The 19,302-nt window shown below is 33.6% G+C and overlaps 1 protein-coding gene across 1 annotated transcript in view; it reads left to right on the forward strand.

Annotated features, from left to right (window-relative positions):
- LOC106872479 (leukocyte tyrosine kinase receptor) overlaps positions 1–19,302 on the forward strand; it is a 278,847-nt gene that overhangs the window by 197,691 nt on the left and 61,854 nt on the right. The window contains exon 3 of the mRNA XM_052966722.1: positions 15,177–15,206. Within this exon, the coding sequence (XP_052822682.1) occupies positions 15,177–15,206 (30 nt within the window). The remainder of the gene's footprint in view (positions 1–15,176; positions 15,207–19,302) is intronic.

Here is a 19,302-nt window from a genome sequence, read left to right on the forward strand (position 1 = left end):
TATATTATCACGTTCTTCTTCATCGTTTTCTTTTGTTCTCTCTTCTCTCTTCTTGCCTTTGTTTCTTTCGTCTGATTTTACTCTTCTGTTTTATTACTCTCTGAGGTGTGTGTGTGTGTGTGCATGTGTGTGTGTATGAATGAGAACGTGTTTGTGTGTGTTCTTGTTCTAGGGTACGCACTTGAGTCTTTTCCTCTTCCAACGCTCCTAGTCAAAAGCCAACATGTAAATTAAGGATTCAACAAATCATGTGTACTAGCTACTAGTATCACCACTTTTATAGATCACTGTATCTATAACTGTTGTCCAGTATTCTGCTGTTCGAGGAACCGACTGTGTCGGGCTACTCTAGAATAACATGCCACTGGATCGCATTAGATAAACTATATATATATATATGTATGAATGTACAGAGTGCGATGGGTAAACTGTCGCCATGTTATATTTTTAATTTTGTGCATGCACATTGTTTGTTTTTGATTTTGTTGACTATGCAGTATAGTAGAGTTAGTTGGGCACCGACTGTGAGAAGAACAGCATCATGACACAATTTACGCTGCCAGAAACTTGAAAACGACATACTGTATTGCTTGGCAATCGCGCCGAAAGCTCCAATATGAACATTTCAGAGTATTTGGGTGTAAATCTGAGGACAGTTCAGAAGAGTTGGATGAGTCTAATGGTGATTAGGAAGTACGGGGGCTCGGCCATCGCCAGGGCATGGGAGTGTCTAAGTTTCTTATCAGGCATTATTAAAATGGCACATCATTTTCCATCATAGAAAGACTTGAGGTCAGTTTTGCCGTTCAGACCAGGAAAATCGTTATAAAATATAATACTCAATGGCAGCGCCGTTCGCAACATCTATGCTTCTGTTACTTGAAACCATGACAGTATCTTAATGACAAGTTGGAGAAAATTTTGGCTCGCTTATATCATGATTATATGATGATTATGCTAAATTCAAGAACATCATTGAATAACCATAATATTTTACAAAATCAGGCGGTGAGCTGGCAGAGTTGTTAGCACGCCGGGCGAAATGCTTTCGTATGCCGCTACGTTGTGAGTTCAAATTCCGCCGAGGTCGACTTTGCAAAGTACCAGTCATGCACTGGAGTCAATGTAATGGACTTATCCCACAAAATTTTCAAGGCCCTGTGCCTAGAGTAGAAATAATAATATTTGATAAAATCAACAAAGATAATTAAGAGAAATAATTAATATTTTGGAACTGATATTTTGTTTTCTATTTTTCAAAAAATACGAGATATTATTCTGGGCATGATTTTCCCCTGCCCAACAGTGCATTCTAAGTGATATTTGTATTAAGCAAATCTTAAAATTAGCTAAGGAAATTGCGATGTAAATAGACAGAAATGAAAATTTATTGGTATGGAAAATATTTTTTTAAATTGTTTAAAAATTAAACACAATTTTCACGTATTTTTCTCTGAAACTAGAATTTAAAAAAAGCTAACAAATAGTAGCTAGCGCGTAATATTTAATGTAAGAATGGTGTGTGCTTGCTCGCAAACTGTTCAAAGGCCAGTTCTTAATGCGCTATTGCTCCTTATAAATTTGTCATTCGCAGATTACTCTTATCTCTCAATTGTAAAGTTTTCTTCATTTCATATATATTCCATATCTTGGAAGAATTCAAAGACGCAATCATTGAAAACGCACGTGCTTTTCATTAATCTACGCACATGCACACATAATAGAAAATCTTTGAAGAGAGAGGAAATCATTTGAATGTGAAAAGGAGGTAGGAATTCTTGGCGAAATGTTTTTCAGTTTGTGGATCGCTCTTGAGAGAAGATGTATTTAACTTCCTACCTCAGACCATTACATAAAATATTCATCTGTTATATTGCAGTCGGAAACTTTTTAAGCAATCTGAAGCATAGAAATATGGTGTCTACAAATATACAAATTAGGCTATTCACTGTGGTAACTGTCTAATAACTGATTGCTGTATATCGTAACTGCTTAAACTATGCTATCGACTAGGGAAAGAAATTAGGTACGCCTCTTTTCCGAACAGTCAGAACACCCTGAAACGGTACATATATTCATATGCACACACATGTATGTATGTATGTATGTATGTATGTATGCATGTATGTATGTATTTATGTATGTACCTCTCTCTCTCTCTCTCTGTACATATATATATATATATATATCATCTGTCCACCCACACACCATCATCCATACGCCAAAGTCACTAGCCCCTATCCACACACACATACTTACACACTTTCACATACACAAACGCACGCGCACCTTCGTTTTGGGATCACCAAAACATTAATATCTCCCCTTATTGCTAGCTCTCCCATCCAACTACCTTTTTCCAACCAGTCGCCACAATAAAGTGACGGCTATACCTGTTTCCTTTGAGTTCTAAACTGAGATTATCCACGTTATTAATTTATATATTGATATATATGAGAAAGGAAAATGATGTATTATCCCTTCCAGAAAACGAATTTTATGTCTGCTGCAAACCGTAAAGCATTGCTATCCATTACACGAAGGGGAAGACCGAAAATGTATTTCACTATTTGTTAAGCACTAATATAGCGAAATTAAAAGCAATCGCTCAACCCGATAGAAACAGTTGGTGAATAATTTCCCTCAAATCAAAATACATGAAGTATTCCGATATTATAGAGGTCCCGAAAAGATTCAGTGTAAGTAATGGAAACTTATATAATCGGCCGATAAAATTAGAAAATAAATTCAGACTTAATAATTATGTATGAAGGATTAAGTCAGAAAATCATGTTTACAAATCGAAATGTTGTTTATATCATCGGTTGAAAGTATAGTTTCATAAATGTTGTGTTTGTTGTCCGTTCAAAGGCTACCATTTATAAATATTCACCCAAGCAAGTCAATGCAATGCAACATAACAAATATTACATCACAAATATTACACCATGCTTTACGAAAGTTTGACATTTGTAAATAATTAATTAATTTCAAGTTATCATTAGCAATATTTGTATTTGCAAATAAATTCAAGGCCGGATATTGAAAATATTTAATAAAACATGATAATACAGAGTTGTCCTTGTTTGACAAGTAACTTGAAATACCAATTAGTAGTTCATTTATTAGAAGTTTTGTTTTCTAATGTCTCAGTGACTCCAATTTTATAGAAGTAGCACACATTTAACCATACGATTGTTACATCAGGGGTGATCTAATGATAAATCTAAGTACATATTTCGATGTTTTACTAATCGAGGTATCGTAAATCCTAATTTAATATGGAGTACTTAGTGTTTGTGAAAACGAATATTGCATGGGAGTTTATGGTTTCGATTTCTTGACCCGGTGGTGAGTTGACTTCTTGAGAAAAACATTTCATTTCACGTGGCTTCAGTTCATTAAGCTGTAAATGAGTAACCCTCTACGCACAAGTGTCTCGGTCAGAGATATGATTGACCTCGGTCACTTGTATGCCATCGAAGTCGGATACTCAGCTTTAAGAGTCTTAGGTGGGAAATTTTGGTGGGAGGAGGATAAGCGATAATATCAACGTCGGTCTTCTACTGATAGGATGAAATCCAACGTTGACGTTGATGATATTTGAGCAGTCAGAACGTAAAGCTGGATGAAATGCCGCCATTTTTGTCTGGCATGGTAACGATTCTGCTAGGTCACCGTGTTTTTGGATTTAAAAATTAATAGACTACCCGAGACCCTTTGGGTCAGTGACAGTTCAAGTTATAAAGCATTGAAGCTGACTGAAACATTACATTGAAAAGAAAGTTAATTTTATGGTGATTCAGTTAAATATTTCAATTCGTTCGTGTTATCATAGATTTACAAATTCATGTTTAAGGTTTTATTGATTATGTACAGTATTTAATAGAAATAGAACTTCCGAGATAAACTTGAACTTCAGTAACAGCAGTTATTTATGGAATATCTGCACACTTCTGCAAAAATGTAAAAGGAATTGGTATATAACGTAAACATAAAATTAATGGAAACAATCTTGACAGTATTATATATTCCCATTACAGGGTTATGTTACTTTCGGAGTATTTTCCCATTATGCACCATTTTAGCTATTCATGAAGGTACCCCACACAAAAAACCCCCCGCGTATCTCGAGAATCCGTGATCCGATTTACGCGAAAATTGTTTTATTCCGTTTGTATTCACATCTTAGAGGTACTTTACTTTCAGAGTATTTTTCCCATTATGCGCCGGTTTGGCTGTATTAAATTACAAACAAGCACCCGAGAAAGCAAGCACGCAAGCAAACACAAAAGCAAGCAAGCAATCGCAGAGTTTTAGTAGTATATAGATAAAGTGATACAAATTTGCAATTCAAATTACAATATTCTGCAGAAACGCTATCTAAATGTGTGCTTTTCCACATTTTCATCTTTAAAGTATATATTTACTATAGAAGACAGAACTATTTCAACCTTGATACTTTTATCCTTTATCTACGCTCTACAGCGTTCCTTTTGCGATTGGATGTACGTTGGACAAACAGACAATTAGACAGCTGACTGTCCGATTAGGCAGTGGATTACACATCGCTCAACATTTCCGATCCGACAACAACTCAGTACCTCTTGGTCTTCAGTTTGGTTCCTAAAACGGATATTGAAATTTTCGTTTCTAAAATCTTACAAACGTGACGGGTTAAATTCCTATCCTCAATTTCTTTAATCCTATTCCCACTCCTCCTCTACCTGCATCAGTCTTACACGCCATTCCTTGTGAGCATATATATATATATATATATATATATATATATATATGCTCACATATGTGTGTGTGTGTAAAGTACGTGTATGGTTGTATATGTATGTATCGATATATCTTTCTATCTTTATGCATATATAAACACACACAAACATATACACACATTATATCCCACACAAAAGTGGGGCACTACCAGCCTTTGTTTCAACATGTGGTCTGTATCTCTGCATGCGCCGATGACCGTAATTAAAGTCTTGACGATAAGTATGTATTTACATAGTTAACAACTCCGTATATTGGAGTAAATCTATATATATATATTCCCCGTGACTGCTGCTTGTAATGTAGCTTGAAGATTTGAATATCGCGAATGTTTACGTCAAATTGACAACTGTTTTATGTTTTGACATAATATTGATTGCAAAATGGAACGTAATTTCCATTCTGAAACTTTCATTAAATCTAATTGATCCCAGTAGAATATTCTAGGCACGAACTAAGAGATGGCTGTTAATGTTATACATGTAATTTAGACTTTTGTATTTGTTAGCTTTTCTTATGAATTATTCTTCAGGTTCCTTAAGCTTCCTCTGTTTTTCTGATGCAAAAATAGGATGATAATGGACTTCTCGTTAGCTGTTCTGAGTATTTCTGTTCCTAAGTTGCATACATGTACATACATACATACGCACGCCTGAACAAACACTGATACGCACGTATGCGCAAACACACACACGCACAAACACACTTATACACCATGTGTGTGTGTGTGTGCTCCAGTTGGCTGCAATCGGGATGCGTTTTACCACACTGCTCTAAGTTCCTTTGTCCTCCAGTATATCTATCTATCTGTCTGTCTGTCTGTCTGTCTATCTTTGTGTGTCTGTCTATCTTTGTGTGTCTGTCTATTCTTCTATCTATCTGTCTGCATATATACACGTTCACACATGTACGCTCACTCATATTATTCGTACCAATTATTTTATTTATGGCTATATATGTTAGGCTGAAAGAAAGTACATAAAATAATTTGTGGGCGTTTGTGTTTCGTATTAAATCAAGTATTTCTATTGTTGAAGATTTGTGTAGATATGTTAGCATTTTTGTATTTGTGCTATCTGAAGTCAGTAGGTGGAGAAGTAGAAGTTCATAATGTTGTTATACATTTGTGTGTATCAATCTAAAGCAGTGGTTCTCAATCGGGGTCCATATGGACCCTGAGGGTCCGTATAAGATTCTGGGGTTCCTCAGTGGAAAATAGTGAATTGGAGATCCACAGTAGTTGTTTAAGAGCTCATGAAAAACAGTTTGCTTTCGATGTATGCGCTAGTACGTATTGCATGAAAGAGCTAGGTTTATTTCTCTAACATTTTACATAGTTCAAACTGTACAAGTTAATGTGTGAAAACCAAAAGAGGAATTTTGAAAGAAGTTTCTATAAAATTAGTTTAATCATTGAATGACTATGGAACCCACCTGAATAAAATTATAATCAAAGGGGTTTATAGGTACAACAAATCTCTGAGAAACCCAGATCTAAAGCAATATGTGAGCATGCGTATGAGTATGTCTGTGTGCATGAAGTATGTTAAAACAAAGTGTGTACCAATGTTTTTCTGTGTGTTTGTGTTAGTAGATCATGAGCATGGTTTTGATTAATGCTTTTTGTATAATAATATCATTGTGTATGAATCTGTATGTGTTTCAGTGTATGTTTACAGTATTATGTATAAGATCACGATGGTGAATTGGCAAAATCGCAGTTGCGTCCTGACTTGCGTATTTATTCCGACTCTACATTCTGAATTCAAATATCACTGACGCCAACTTCAACTTTCATTCCCCCTTAGATCAACTAAATGATGTGCTTCTCAAGTATAAGAATCGATGTAACCGAATAACATTTGCATTTGTTGCCTGGTGACTATTTCAAAAACAATTATGCGTGTGAGAGTTATTTGTTAGTATAAAATAGTTGAGAAAAATCAAACGCATTTATTTTAAAGAAGTATACACTCGATCATATAATTTCTATGCTTGGAATCTAATATATGTTCATGGTAGAAACAACGTAAAATGTCTCACTTTTTCCCCTTTATATTACGCTTTTAGCTGTCAAAAATTATCTGCATAAGAATGGTTTTAATATGCATCATTCAGAAGATTTCATGATAAAATGCATTTAATCTTATTTTCTTCAAGGTGAACCTTTGTTTTCATTCTTCGTTTTGCTTATTTTACTTTGAAACTGTTGACGAGAAAGATTAATGTGTAGAAGGGAACACGAGTGTAGTAGAACAATATTATCACGGAAATAAACAGATTACATGCTGATCTAACAAGAAAGTATTTGTGCGATCACGCTACATGCTAGAAATTTTCAACAAATTCCCTTGAAATCATCGAATCAACTGAAGAAAAAACATCTCTCTACCGCTAAAAAAACAAAATGAAGTATATATTAGATAATGAAGACCGAAACGCACTCCTAAAATACGTCAGAGCTAGAATATCTTTAACCATAGATATAAAAAACAATGACAATAACAGCAAAAGAATAACATTGCATGTTTAGAAATTATTTTCTCGGAATCAGAAGGATGGAAAGTAAATACCATCTACGTTGGATTTCGACTGAGAAATGTGCTTTGCGGTTCAACGATAAAATCTGTGCGATAAAACCTTCTAGAATAGAATAGTTTAAATTAAGGGAACTATCTTATTAATTTAAGATGAGAAAACAAACTTTCTATCGGTAACGAAATTTCACAGCAAATATATATATTGATTTCAAACTGTAGCATAGGGCAAAGTTCGAGCAAGAGATTAAGTCGATTATATCGACTCCTGTGCTCAACTGGTACTTATTTAATCGAATTCAAAAGGAACAAAAGTAAAGTTGACCTCGATAGAATATAAACTCAGAAAATAAAGACGGACGAAATGCTGCCAAGCATTTCTCCCGCTCTGCTAACGATTCTGTCAGTTCGCCGCCATAAAGCGAATAAATACCGAAAAGCATTAACTTGATGCTTAAATGTTTGGGCGGCTATAGGGCTAAAAGTATTGTTTCTAATCAATGCAGAAATATTTGAGCAAAATATTGTTCGTACTGTTAATGGAAATGAGAATGTAGTATTCTCTAATAAAATCTCAAATTCTTTTAATATAAAATCGGCTAGAAGATTTAAAGATAAAAATAAAAGTAGAATAAACGCTAACTTTAAAATGGATGGAAATCACAGAACACTAACTCCTTCAAAAACTGGTATAAACATTAAAACTATGATCTTAACTCGGAGAATACTTTATATCATTAATCGTTCCATTTGGTAAACAGGTCAATTACAATTTTTCCAAATTGTTTAATATAGCAATTCAAAAATATTTTCTAAAAAGCCATAATCGTTACAAAATTTCAATTGACATAAGATTAGATCGGGTTATTGTCTTAGCCGTAATATTGCACAAATTATAACAGCACATAATCTTAAAATAATATCGAAATTTCAGAAAAGCGATTAAGATCAGAATAGCATAATAAATTCGAAGCATAATAGCGTCAAACGGAATAAAGAAACTCAAATAGTAGGGAACGCTAAGAAATTAAATGTCGTGGAAAGGGACAGAGTCCAATCTAATATAAATAATAACGTCAAATCGAATAAAAATTCAGCTAGAAATAGAATATAGTTAACGTTATCTAAAGGAATAAATAGTAATAAGGAACTTGGTGGAAATGAATTTAATTCTACAATAAATGATCAAATCTATCTTTGCAACGAGAATCATGTTATGTGGAAAATAAGTGTAAAACTAAAAATGTAATATATAAATGTATAATTACATCTGAGGGTAAGGAATTCTTTTACATTGGTGGGACATCATTAATTTTCAAGAGGAGAATAGCAAATCATTTGAGTTCATTTAAAGACAAAATAAAGGGTCCAAAGGAGTCTTAGGAAATTAATTTGGTCTTTTAAGGACAGTAACAAGGACTATGCGGATTAAATTAGAGTTAATTTGCACTGCAAAACCAAAACCATACAGACCTGGAAACAACATATATGACCTTGTTGAGAAGAATTTTACATGATTTTCACATCCAAGACTAATGTGATAAATTCTAGACAGGAGCAAGCATTGAGATGCTTGCACATGAGGTATTTGCGAAGTATAAATGAATAATTATCATTTAAACAAAAGACACAGGAGTGACTGTGTGGTAGGTAGCTTGCTTACCAACCACATAGTTCTGGGTTCTACTTTAGCTTCGGGCCGACCAAAGGTTTGTGAGTGGATTTGGTAGAAGGAAACTGAAAGCAGCCCGTCGTATATATATATATATTAAATATATACTTTTATAAAACAAATTTTACAAAATATATAGTATCTGTTAACAGTCTTAGCCAAAAACTCACAGTTGAGTTTTTGTATATATATATGTATACATGTCTCTGAAAGGATAGAGCTCAAAATCAATGCATTGAAGATACTTTATTGCAGCAACAATTATAATAACAGAAACAACCACAATAAGCCAAACCTATGCACATTTCAATAGGGTATCCCGGAAAAATAAACCACATCATAAGATGTCTCGTAAAATATTGTAACAAATTACAACATATTACAAATTTCTGGATACTCCATCTCATCAGGGTCGCATTATTGCCATCACCAATACTATTATTAGCAAAACACACACATCATCCAAGAGGGTGAAAGAATAATCGACGGCACGCAACCTACCATCGTTATTTTCTTACAGAATGTAAACAAACCAGTCAAGCGAAATCCAGCGACGTACGTCGCTGAATTTCGGTTGCACACACGCACGCACACATGCACACACGTACACACACAGAAGCACATACACACACATATGTCTTTAACTATTTATTACTTTCGCTAATAGCTCTATAAAGATAAGTAAACAGTATTTTCACTATTACTGTGATATATTTGAATATGTACTGGTAAAATGTTGATTGACTTCGAAACGCAAAGTTTACTAGGTTGGGATTTGGACTAAGAGTGCTGTAACTAATATCACGTAGTATTATATATGGTCCAAAATCTTAAACCTCGAACGATGCCGCCAACGACTACCGTATGTATGTATGCATGCATGTGTCTGTGTGTGTAAATATACAAATATACGTACATACATAAGTGTGTGTAAATGTTTGTATATGTTAGAATGCGTAAATAGTTTCCTATATGCGTATCTTTATTGATAATTTAATATTCACGTTTCAAATAGACTGAATCGTAAATCGTTAATAATTAAACCAGACGGAGAAATATAATTGCACTTAAATATTAAATCTACATAAACTTGTAAAAGAAATCATTTATTTTATAATATATATGTAAAATTAGCATATAATATGAAATACTGTTTCGTAATAATAAATTATATTTGTTAAAATGTGCTATTTGATTAAAAGATGAACGTACCAAAAATCACCGTCATGTTAACAAAATAGAACAGTTGCAATAAATGATAAATAAATGAATATAAACTGAACTCATTATAAAAGACACATTACTTATAAAATTCTTAATATAGAAATATAGATTATCAAACTCTTAGTTTATATGTAGTGTGAAAGGGGGGGGGAGGAATTAGTTCTTGGATACAGCATTAACTCATATGATCAGACGATATGTTATAGACCGTTAATATGTGTGTGTGTGTGTGTGTGTGTGTGTGTGTGTACGTGCGCTCGCGTGTGTGTAGGTATGTGTATGCATAAATATTTAGAAGTAATGTGATGTATCTATGAGTGAGTATGCATGTCTCATAGCACGTACGCGTAGTTATCTACGTATAAGAGTATATGTATGTTCATATGCGTGTATGGATATATATATAAGCAAATTAGTAGGTTTTAATAAAACTTTACGGCAATGCGAATGAGGAATAAGCTGGAATAAAATATAGCTTTGCCAATAAATAACAACGATAAAGGGTTGTCTAAAACTTCGTTTTTAATATTCCAGTGTTCCGTGGGGGAAAAAAAGCCAAAAGGTTTTATTAAAATTCACCATTTTGCCCACGCATTGCAGTGCATCGAACGAGTTGTCAAATACTCAAATACTTACATGTATATATATGTACGAACGTGTGTGTATGTGCATGTGTGTATGCATGAGTGTATGAATGTATATGTTTGTGTATCTGTATATACAGTTCAGCTGTACTTCATCCGTAATTTTGAGAAAAATTAAAAAAACAGAAACAATAGGAAAACTGTATTAATATATAAAATATAGACAGGAGGAAGACCACAAACATTTATATGCAGAACGAGAATATATATATACAACAAAATGAAGAAGGGAAGTGAATATTTCGAAGTAATGGAAAATATGGGTGTATCTGCGTTTGTTTATGTCTCACAATATATAGTATATGTGTATGTATGTATATGCATGCGTATGTGTATATATATATACATGTGTATGTGTATATGTTGCCAACCTTGTTTTGTTCCTGTTCCCCCTCTCTCTCTCTCCATCCACCTTTCTCTGTGTATATATATGAATCTACTTAGCTATTTCTATTAAAAACTATGGATATAATGATATTCGAAGCGTAAATTGTATTGCTTTTGAGACTCTGTCTTAAGAAATGCACATAGTTTACATTAATGCTAATATGTTATCATATTATGAATCCTATTATGTTCATATCCTACTTAATGAACATATTTAGGAAATGTACATTTTATGTGGTGTTGAAAGAAACGTAATTAAAGGATGAAATACAATAAATTCCCTTCATTCTCACTAATTGTATTTACATTCTGCGACTAATACTTTCGGACTGGCATTTCAGTTTGTATACATAATATACTTCTTTAAGGCAGACCATATATGCATGTACAATCTATTAGCCGGTATTCCCAGGTGTCCTTATTGAGAATCCTATTCAAATTATTTAATTCCCTTTATCTGATATATTAACACACACACACACACACACACACACACACACACACACACACATATATATATGTACATACATGCATTCACTCATACACACACACATACATATTTGTATATATACATCTATGGTAAATGAGAGACATAAGATGGAAGATACGAAAATTTTTATTTATCACTACAATTGTTTCTACACATCTAACATAGATCCCTCACAGGTTGGATGCTTACCGATTGGTTCTGGAACATCCAACGGTGCATATGTGTCTCTTCAGGTGATAGATAGATGTAACTCGTTAAGATAACAGTTCTGCAATGCATCTTCTCATTTCGTGTAAAGAAAAGCAACAAATTAAAGGAAATAGTTTTATTTATGTAGAAGATCAATAATAAAATAATAGATGCAAAAAAGAAACGAACATGCAATACAGCGAAAAATCTTTAAATATAACCGTTAACGGATATGTATGTATAAACGCTGTCGCGTAGGCTATATGGCGCACGTACACTCGCTCATACAAGCATCCAGAAGATGTAATCATACGCACACGTGTGAGTTGGCGCACAAATGTTAACATAGCGAATTAAATAGCCACTTGGTGTTTATAAGAATGGAGAGGTTAAAGCTAAATTTAATTCATCCATATCTTAAGGTAAATTATGTTAACAGTTACTCAAATTAATTCTAACTGCATTGTGCGAAATTACATTTATATGCATGTAAGCATCTTGAGAGTCTTTCAGTAATTCTATTAATGATCTTATTAGTCCACAGAATAGACAGGGAGTCCTCAGAGGAGAGTCGGCATCTCCTGGAAATGATATTATATGGTTTTACGTGTCTTACTATGGACCAGGTTATGTCATGCTTAATTTTATCCTCCTTAACTCACTACACAAATATATATATATGTAAAATTATATATGTATATACAGTAGCGGTCATAATATAAGGGTCAGTAAGAGCAAGTGTATTGAAATATTTATTATAGAAGATTAACAAAACATTGAGACTAGATATTTTACACATATTTAGATATATCTAACATCTTTATCACTCAAAAAATCTATGACTCTCTTCGCAGTGTGACAGGGAGCGTTGTCCTGCATAAAGATAGGAGGTTGAACTGATGAGAATCGGAGATGCGGAACGGCATGCTTTCTAAGAATTTGCTTGTAGGTTTCAGTCCCTTGTAGGCGAATAAGTGGACTAGGACCAGCAGAAGAGCTCACTCCCCATACCATTACACTGCTTCTTCCATATTTTTGGCCGCTGCAATTTGGAAGATTATTTGTTCTTTTCCTCATAACTTACGAAATATTTATTTCATTCACTTGAAACTTTCACGAAAAAAAGATGTTAGATATATTTAGATATGTGTAAAATATCTAGTCTCAGTCTGTTGTTAACCTTTTATAATTACTATTTCAATACACTTGTTCTTACTGACCCTTATATTATGGCCCCTACTGTACACACACACACACACACACGCACACACATACACACATATATATATGTACATATCCTTCTAAAAATCACTAACATAAGTAACGTATGGCCCCTTATAGCATATATACACTATTTACCTTTTTACTACAGAATTTAACGGTTTCTTAATGGCCAGCAGTTTGTCTTTGAAAGTTAACTGACCATTTGTATCCTCTTGCTGTCCGCTCCAGTACTACTCCAGACCGGGGTTGTTTCAGATATACTGCCTACTTATAATAATTAGTAAAATGCATACGAGATCAACTATAATTAAATTATAGTCGACTATTATTATATAGTTCTATAACTACCGGTATTTCTAATTATATTTCTTATTTTTTCACTTTATTTTTTGACTTAACTAAAACACTCATTTTTATTTATCTAACTCAAGCCTCCTCCCCACATATATATAGGAATGTACCACTTAATATTATGGGTCAGCATGTAGCACCAATTGATTATCACCGTTCTCACTTTCTCCTTTTTCTTTTTACTTATATTTTATTTACTTTTCCGCTCTAATGAAGTTTCGTGATTCAATTTGATTTAACTAACAGCCTACAATGATAACTATCATTACTATTTTTGTGGCGGTTAAAACTGAGAATCATGGTAACCGAAGCAGATTCTGTCTGTTCGTAATTAATAAATGATAATTGATGTAAATAGTTGTAAATCAATTGTTATTCATCAATTGTATCTCTATTTTCTATTTTCCTTATATATATACAGAGAAAGAGAGAGAGAGAGAGAAAGAAGGAGGAGAGCAATTAAAAAACTTAGCTTCTATGCGTGTTGAATAATCGATGTTTAAATAAAACATTTGCCTTGGTTACGAAATAACTGTAAAAGTGGGCCAAATGAATAAAGCTTATTTTAAAATCTCAGTGGTTAATACTGAACCAATTTCATATTTAATACACAAATTAAATAAATTGATTTTTAAAATTAATTTAGTTTAAGCTTGTTACATACTACAATCTTCAGTAGTATACTCCCATATTTATGAAAATAATATAAACTGTAGCATATATTTACCTTTATTTATCCACAGCAGTTCGTAATTTAAGGTGCTCAAATATTTTTCAAAATAATTAGAGAGAAAGAAAAAGGCGTATTTTTTTGTTCACAAGTCAACGTGCTTCTAACTTGCCGGGGCCGAAGGTGGCAAATCATGTATGTATAGAGGGACATAGAGAGTGGAAGAAGAGCAGTTATTTCGTCTGTCTTTACGTTCTGTGTTCAAATTCCGCCGAGGATGACTTTGCTTTCATCTTTTCGGCGTCGATAAATTAAGTACCAGTTGCGTACTGGGTCGGTCTAATCGACTGGCCCTCTTCTCAAAAATTTCGGGCCTTGTGCCTAGAGTAGAAGAGAATATATACGCACAACGGCATTACCTTGATATCTAAATCTTTCGATGCCGATGTATTATATTACGTCTGTCTATGTACCTAGTCTATATAATTATTTGTCTTGACTACAGATACAACACAATATTAGTGACAAGATACGAGCCACTACTGACCCGTCGGTTATTTACCTGATACCCACTCGTGAGGCTGTCGACTCTTCTTGTATATATTACTGAGAACTTGAATTTATGACACTAACAAAGAATATTCAAATGGTTAAAGTTTGAAGTAAACTCCATATTCAACCTTTTGAGATTATATTGATGCTGTGCAACACTAAACGAGAAATAAATTGATAAAGCATAAACATTATTATCGTAATGGAATAGTTAAATACAAGAAAACTGCTCGTGGTCTGCCTTTATTGGAAAATATTAATGCAAAAGTTCAAACAGTGGAATGAATTTATGCCAAGAGGAAGAATTTATTCCACTGCCTGAACTAATATAACATATTTCTCTTCAGTCCATATATTATTGTTTTTTTGTGTGTATAACTTGGAAAATAGATAAATATTATTGATTTCTCTTGAGACTGTTCTATAAACTAATGTGATTTCTTTTCTATTTCAGATAAAAGAGAATCGTTTTCAAGCAGAGACAGTACGTATTGCAGATTTTGTTTATATATACAAATTTTCGAAGAATTGTTTCAGGATCTAATTCGTTGAATTAACAATATTTTATACTTGCAAGAAAATAGCTACTGAAAAAATTATTCCAATTGACAAAATGCCATTTATTTATTTAAAGTTTTTTAAGTCGTAAACATTCCTCATTGTCCTTGAATCTACTCCGTCAATGGAGCTGCCTTTAATTTCAATTTACTTACATGTTGATTATTTCGAAAGTATGACTGTTGTGTGATTATCTATTATCTTCGACTGACTTGAGCTATGGATTAAATTCGTGATTAAGTAGTGACAGAGGATAAAACTTAAAGATTTGGTCTTTATGTAGTGGATCTGGAAATGGTCAGTTTTGTGGAATACATATATCTTTAGTTAGAGTAGATAATAATATTTCAATCATGCAACTGCTGCTTAACAAAGATCTATATATTGTATATCTGAGAAGTTAAGCTCTATTTACATATATCATACGTTATAATATAAAACAGAATATTGGTCTGTCCTCTACCTATGAAACCTATGGGCAGTTAAATATCCTGGACTTGCGCTAGTTGAATCCGAACATCTGAATCAGCTTGAAAGCTAACATAGGATAAATAACATTAAATTACAAAGCCTATTATGAGCACAGCCTTAACAGGTAAGAGAGAATATTCACGACCTGTGTAGTGTGTTATGAACATATCTTTGGCATTCTATTGACTGACTGTAAATATCCACCAATTCTAATTATTTGGAATATTGAATTTTCTAAATATCTTAGAGATTCAGAAAAATAGGATTATTTTTGTTACGCTGAAAAACTAAGTGAAATTCGATGAGTTAATTATATGAGATGCTGTAACCACATGGAAGGAAGTATTTCGATGATATTCTTACGACAAATGCAAATGTTAGTCAATGTGGATGAGATAATATTTTATTAATTCACGAATTTGAATTCATAAAATTTGAATACATTAATTACTGAATGAATCCCACATGTGTGGAGAATGAATATTTATACCCATTGTCTCTTGATTTGATGGTAAAGCTCATGCTGCAATAGCCGAAATTATAGAAAAACCATTGGAGGAACGAAATTTAGTCACAGTTTAGTTTAATACTTTATGAAAATGTAAATTCAATAATCTTTCGGTTGTCAGATCCAATCCGAAGTAAATCTGAAACATATTATAATCCGAATTAAATATAAGGTCGTTTATATTTTACAATCTATCAGTATTAACATTGAATAGATAATTCGTCAGCTTGTTATGAAAGGATTCTGTAACATAGACATAGATAGTTATGCGATTCCATTGTTCTATCCGTCTCAAAATAATTACATTTTTGAAAACAGTATATAATTCGGTAGACATTTCATTCCAGTTATTCGGATATTAAAATTACTATGCGCACTAGAAAAGTTTTGCTATTATTCGTTAATTCCTTTTAGGTTAACAGTTGTAATTAGATATTATATAATGTGACTAATAAAGCGTATGAAGGGCTAAGGTTTCTCAATGAATATTCTTGTGCATCTCAATCATACTTCGGAAGAAATTCTTCCCTGCTGATGATAATCCTTAACGTTACGAGTCAGAAATAGTTTGAGAAAAATGAATGATTAAAAAGCGGTAATTGTCAAGTGGATCGTCACAGTCCAGCACGGAGAAGGGAGAAACTCTGTGTAGATTCATATATTTTGATATCAGAAACATATCAATACCTCTACTCAACGCACTTCCATAACAGATAAAATTAACATATATAAATAAATATTCATGAAATGTTCTTTCATATTTTATGTTTACTTCGAAAATAGAGGTGAACACCTTTCTCCATGTGAATGGCTGGAAAAGTTGTTAGCACACTAGAATATTTTCGTACTCTTCATAACATGAAACCAATGGTAGACTTAATTCACGAAAAAAGAAATCATATCCACTAATGTAATGTTGAGCACTCATTTTCATCGTTCGACATTTACGTGTTTATATATATATATATATATATATATATATATATATATATATATATATATATATATATTTGCTTTGGAACAGCAGCATAGTCGAGATGGTATGTTTTCTTCTCTTCTTCTTGTTTTTTGCAAACATCTTCAAAATGACTTTCTAAAATGAAATTCCATTATGCAGCTGACGAGTACATTTTCATTGTACATTCTGTGGTGTTCTCACTACATGAATAAACGGAGCTTGTACGAAACGTACGTACTGCTATAACCTATTGAATTTTTGTTGCTTATCTTCAAATATCTATCTATCTATCTATCTATCTATCTATCTATATAGAAAATCCAAATAAGAAGACAAAGAAAGACTTTAACACATCTTTGACCCGTGTGTGGAACCAGCTATCATAGTCGAAGGGAAAACCCTGAACTTCTTTGATAAGTTCACTACCCCGGTAGCATACTCTCCAGATCTGTGAATATTAACGACGAAGTCGATGCACACATCGCCGAGGGAAGTTCAGCATTCGGGCGGCTACGTGAATCAGTGTGGAAGAGGAAAGACATTAGGCCGGTCACCATCACGTTGAAGGTGTGCCAAACTGTTGTACTGCCTACACCACTGTACGACCGCGACAATTGGATAGCTTATGAACGCCACACTAAAAAGCTAAACAGCGTCCACATGAACTGCCTGGGAAAACTGCTGGAAATCACCTGGCAAAACAACGTCCCAGACACGGAGTTCCTCTCTCGATCTTATCTGCCAAGCATTTAGACGCTGCTGAGGAGAACACAAGTCGTGCGAGCAGGTCACCTTGTTCAAATGCCTGTAACACGATTTCCCAAGAGACTTTCACAGAGAACTGGCGGAAGGCAAGCGCACTCAATTTGGACTGAAAAAGCGTTTCAAAGACACGCTCAAAGCATAACTGAAGAGCTTTGAGATCAACCCTGACACCTTGGAAACGCTAGCACAAGACCGCGCTGCCTGGTGATGCTGCACCAAGTGCTACCTCCTATGAACAGAATAAGATTGCATGGGTACAAAGTTGACGCGAACCAATCAAGTCCAGAGCCAACTTCTCGGCTTCATCTACCAGCAGACTACCAGTGCCCGACCGGGTACACTTCGCCCCGCTTACTTCTCCTATGTGACATCCTTGGTCATCGTTGACCAAGTAAAGTCGCCCAGTTATATAGAACCACATTATACCTCTACTCCTCCAGTTATACATAACTTCTTTATATCGCTATGTTATAACTTCAGGCCCATACAATCATTGCCACACCAAATTCTTCCTTACCAGAAAGCTGGTTCTCAAGAATTCCCTTTCTTCTCACGTCTTAGCAGTTATTGATTTGCAAATTTTCAAGCGAAACATTAATGGTATCAATCGCACAGGTGTAGGAAGGACTGGGAAATCCATGAGCACTGTTCTAACCTCACGAACCAGTAAATGAAAGAAAAAAAGGAAAAAAAAAGACTCATTTCTTAAATAGAATCGAGATTTAATTTCTAAACAATGCTCTCTGGTAATGAAAGGGATGTCAAGTAATTTTCCATTGACTTATTTAGGCGGATAGAAATATTTTAACTGAAACTAATGAAACACCTATTTATTACTGGCATCAATACTTGTCTGTGTTTAATAAATATAATGATATGAATTCACTACACTTCCGATAATTTTCTCCAAAAATGATGGCAACAGTTTCCAATTTACTCGTAAATGTTGATTTATGAACTGAGGATTTAGATAAGTCGAAAGATGGCTCAAATTGCTCTTCATTCAAAAATGCCAAGAAAATAAATAAAAATATCGAAATTATATAAAATTTTGCTTTTATATTTTTTCTATTTTCTAAGTAAGTAAACTTATCAGATTTTCTTTTCAAAATGGAGTGTAAAGTGAACATTACTCCAAACAAAATATTTTTTCTAATCAGTATTTTTTCCCGGTGTCTGTTGAGTATAGACGAAAATTTTAATGTTTATGTCGGTTACCAAAAAGAGCAAATTTAAGAAACACACAACCGGTGTGTAAAGATGTTCCAAAGACAATATATATATATATAAGTAGATGCAAAACTGTAACCTAAAACATGA

This window comes from Octopus bimaculoides, chromosome 3, assembly GCF_001194135.2.
Source record: "Octopus bimaculoides isolate UCB-OBI-ISO-001 chromosome 3, ASM119413v2, whole genome shotgun sequence".
Classification (NCBI taxonomy): Eukaryota; Metazoa; Mollusca; class Cephalopoda; order Octopoda; family Octopodidae; genus Octopus; species Octopus bimaculoides.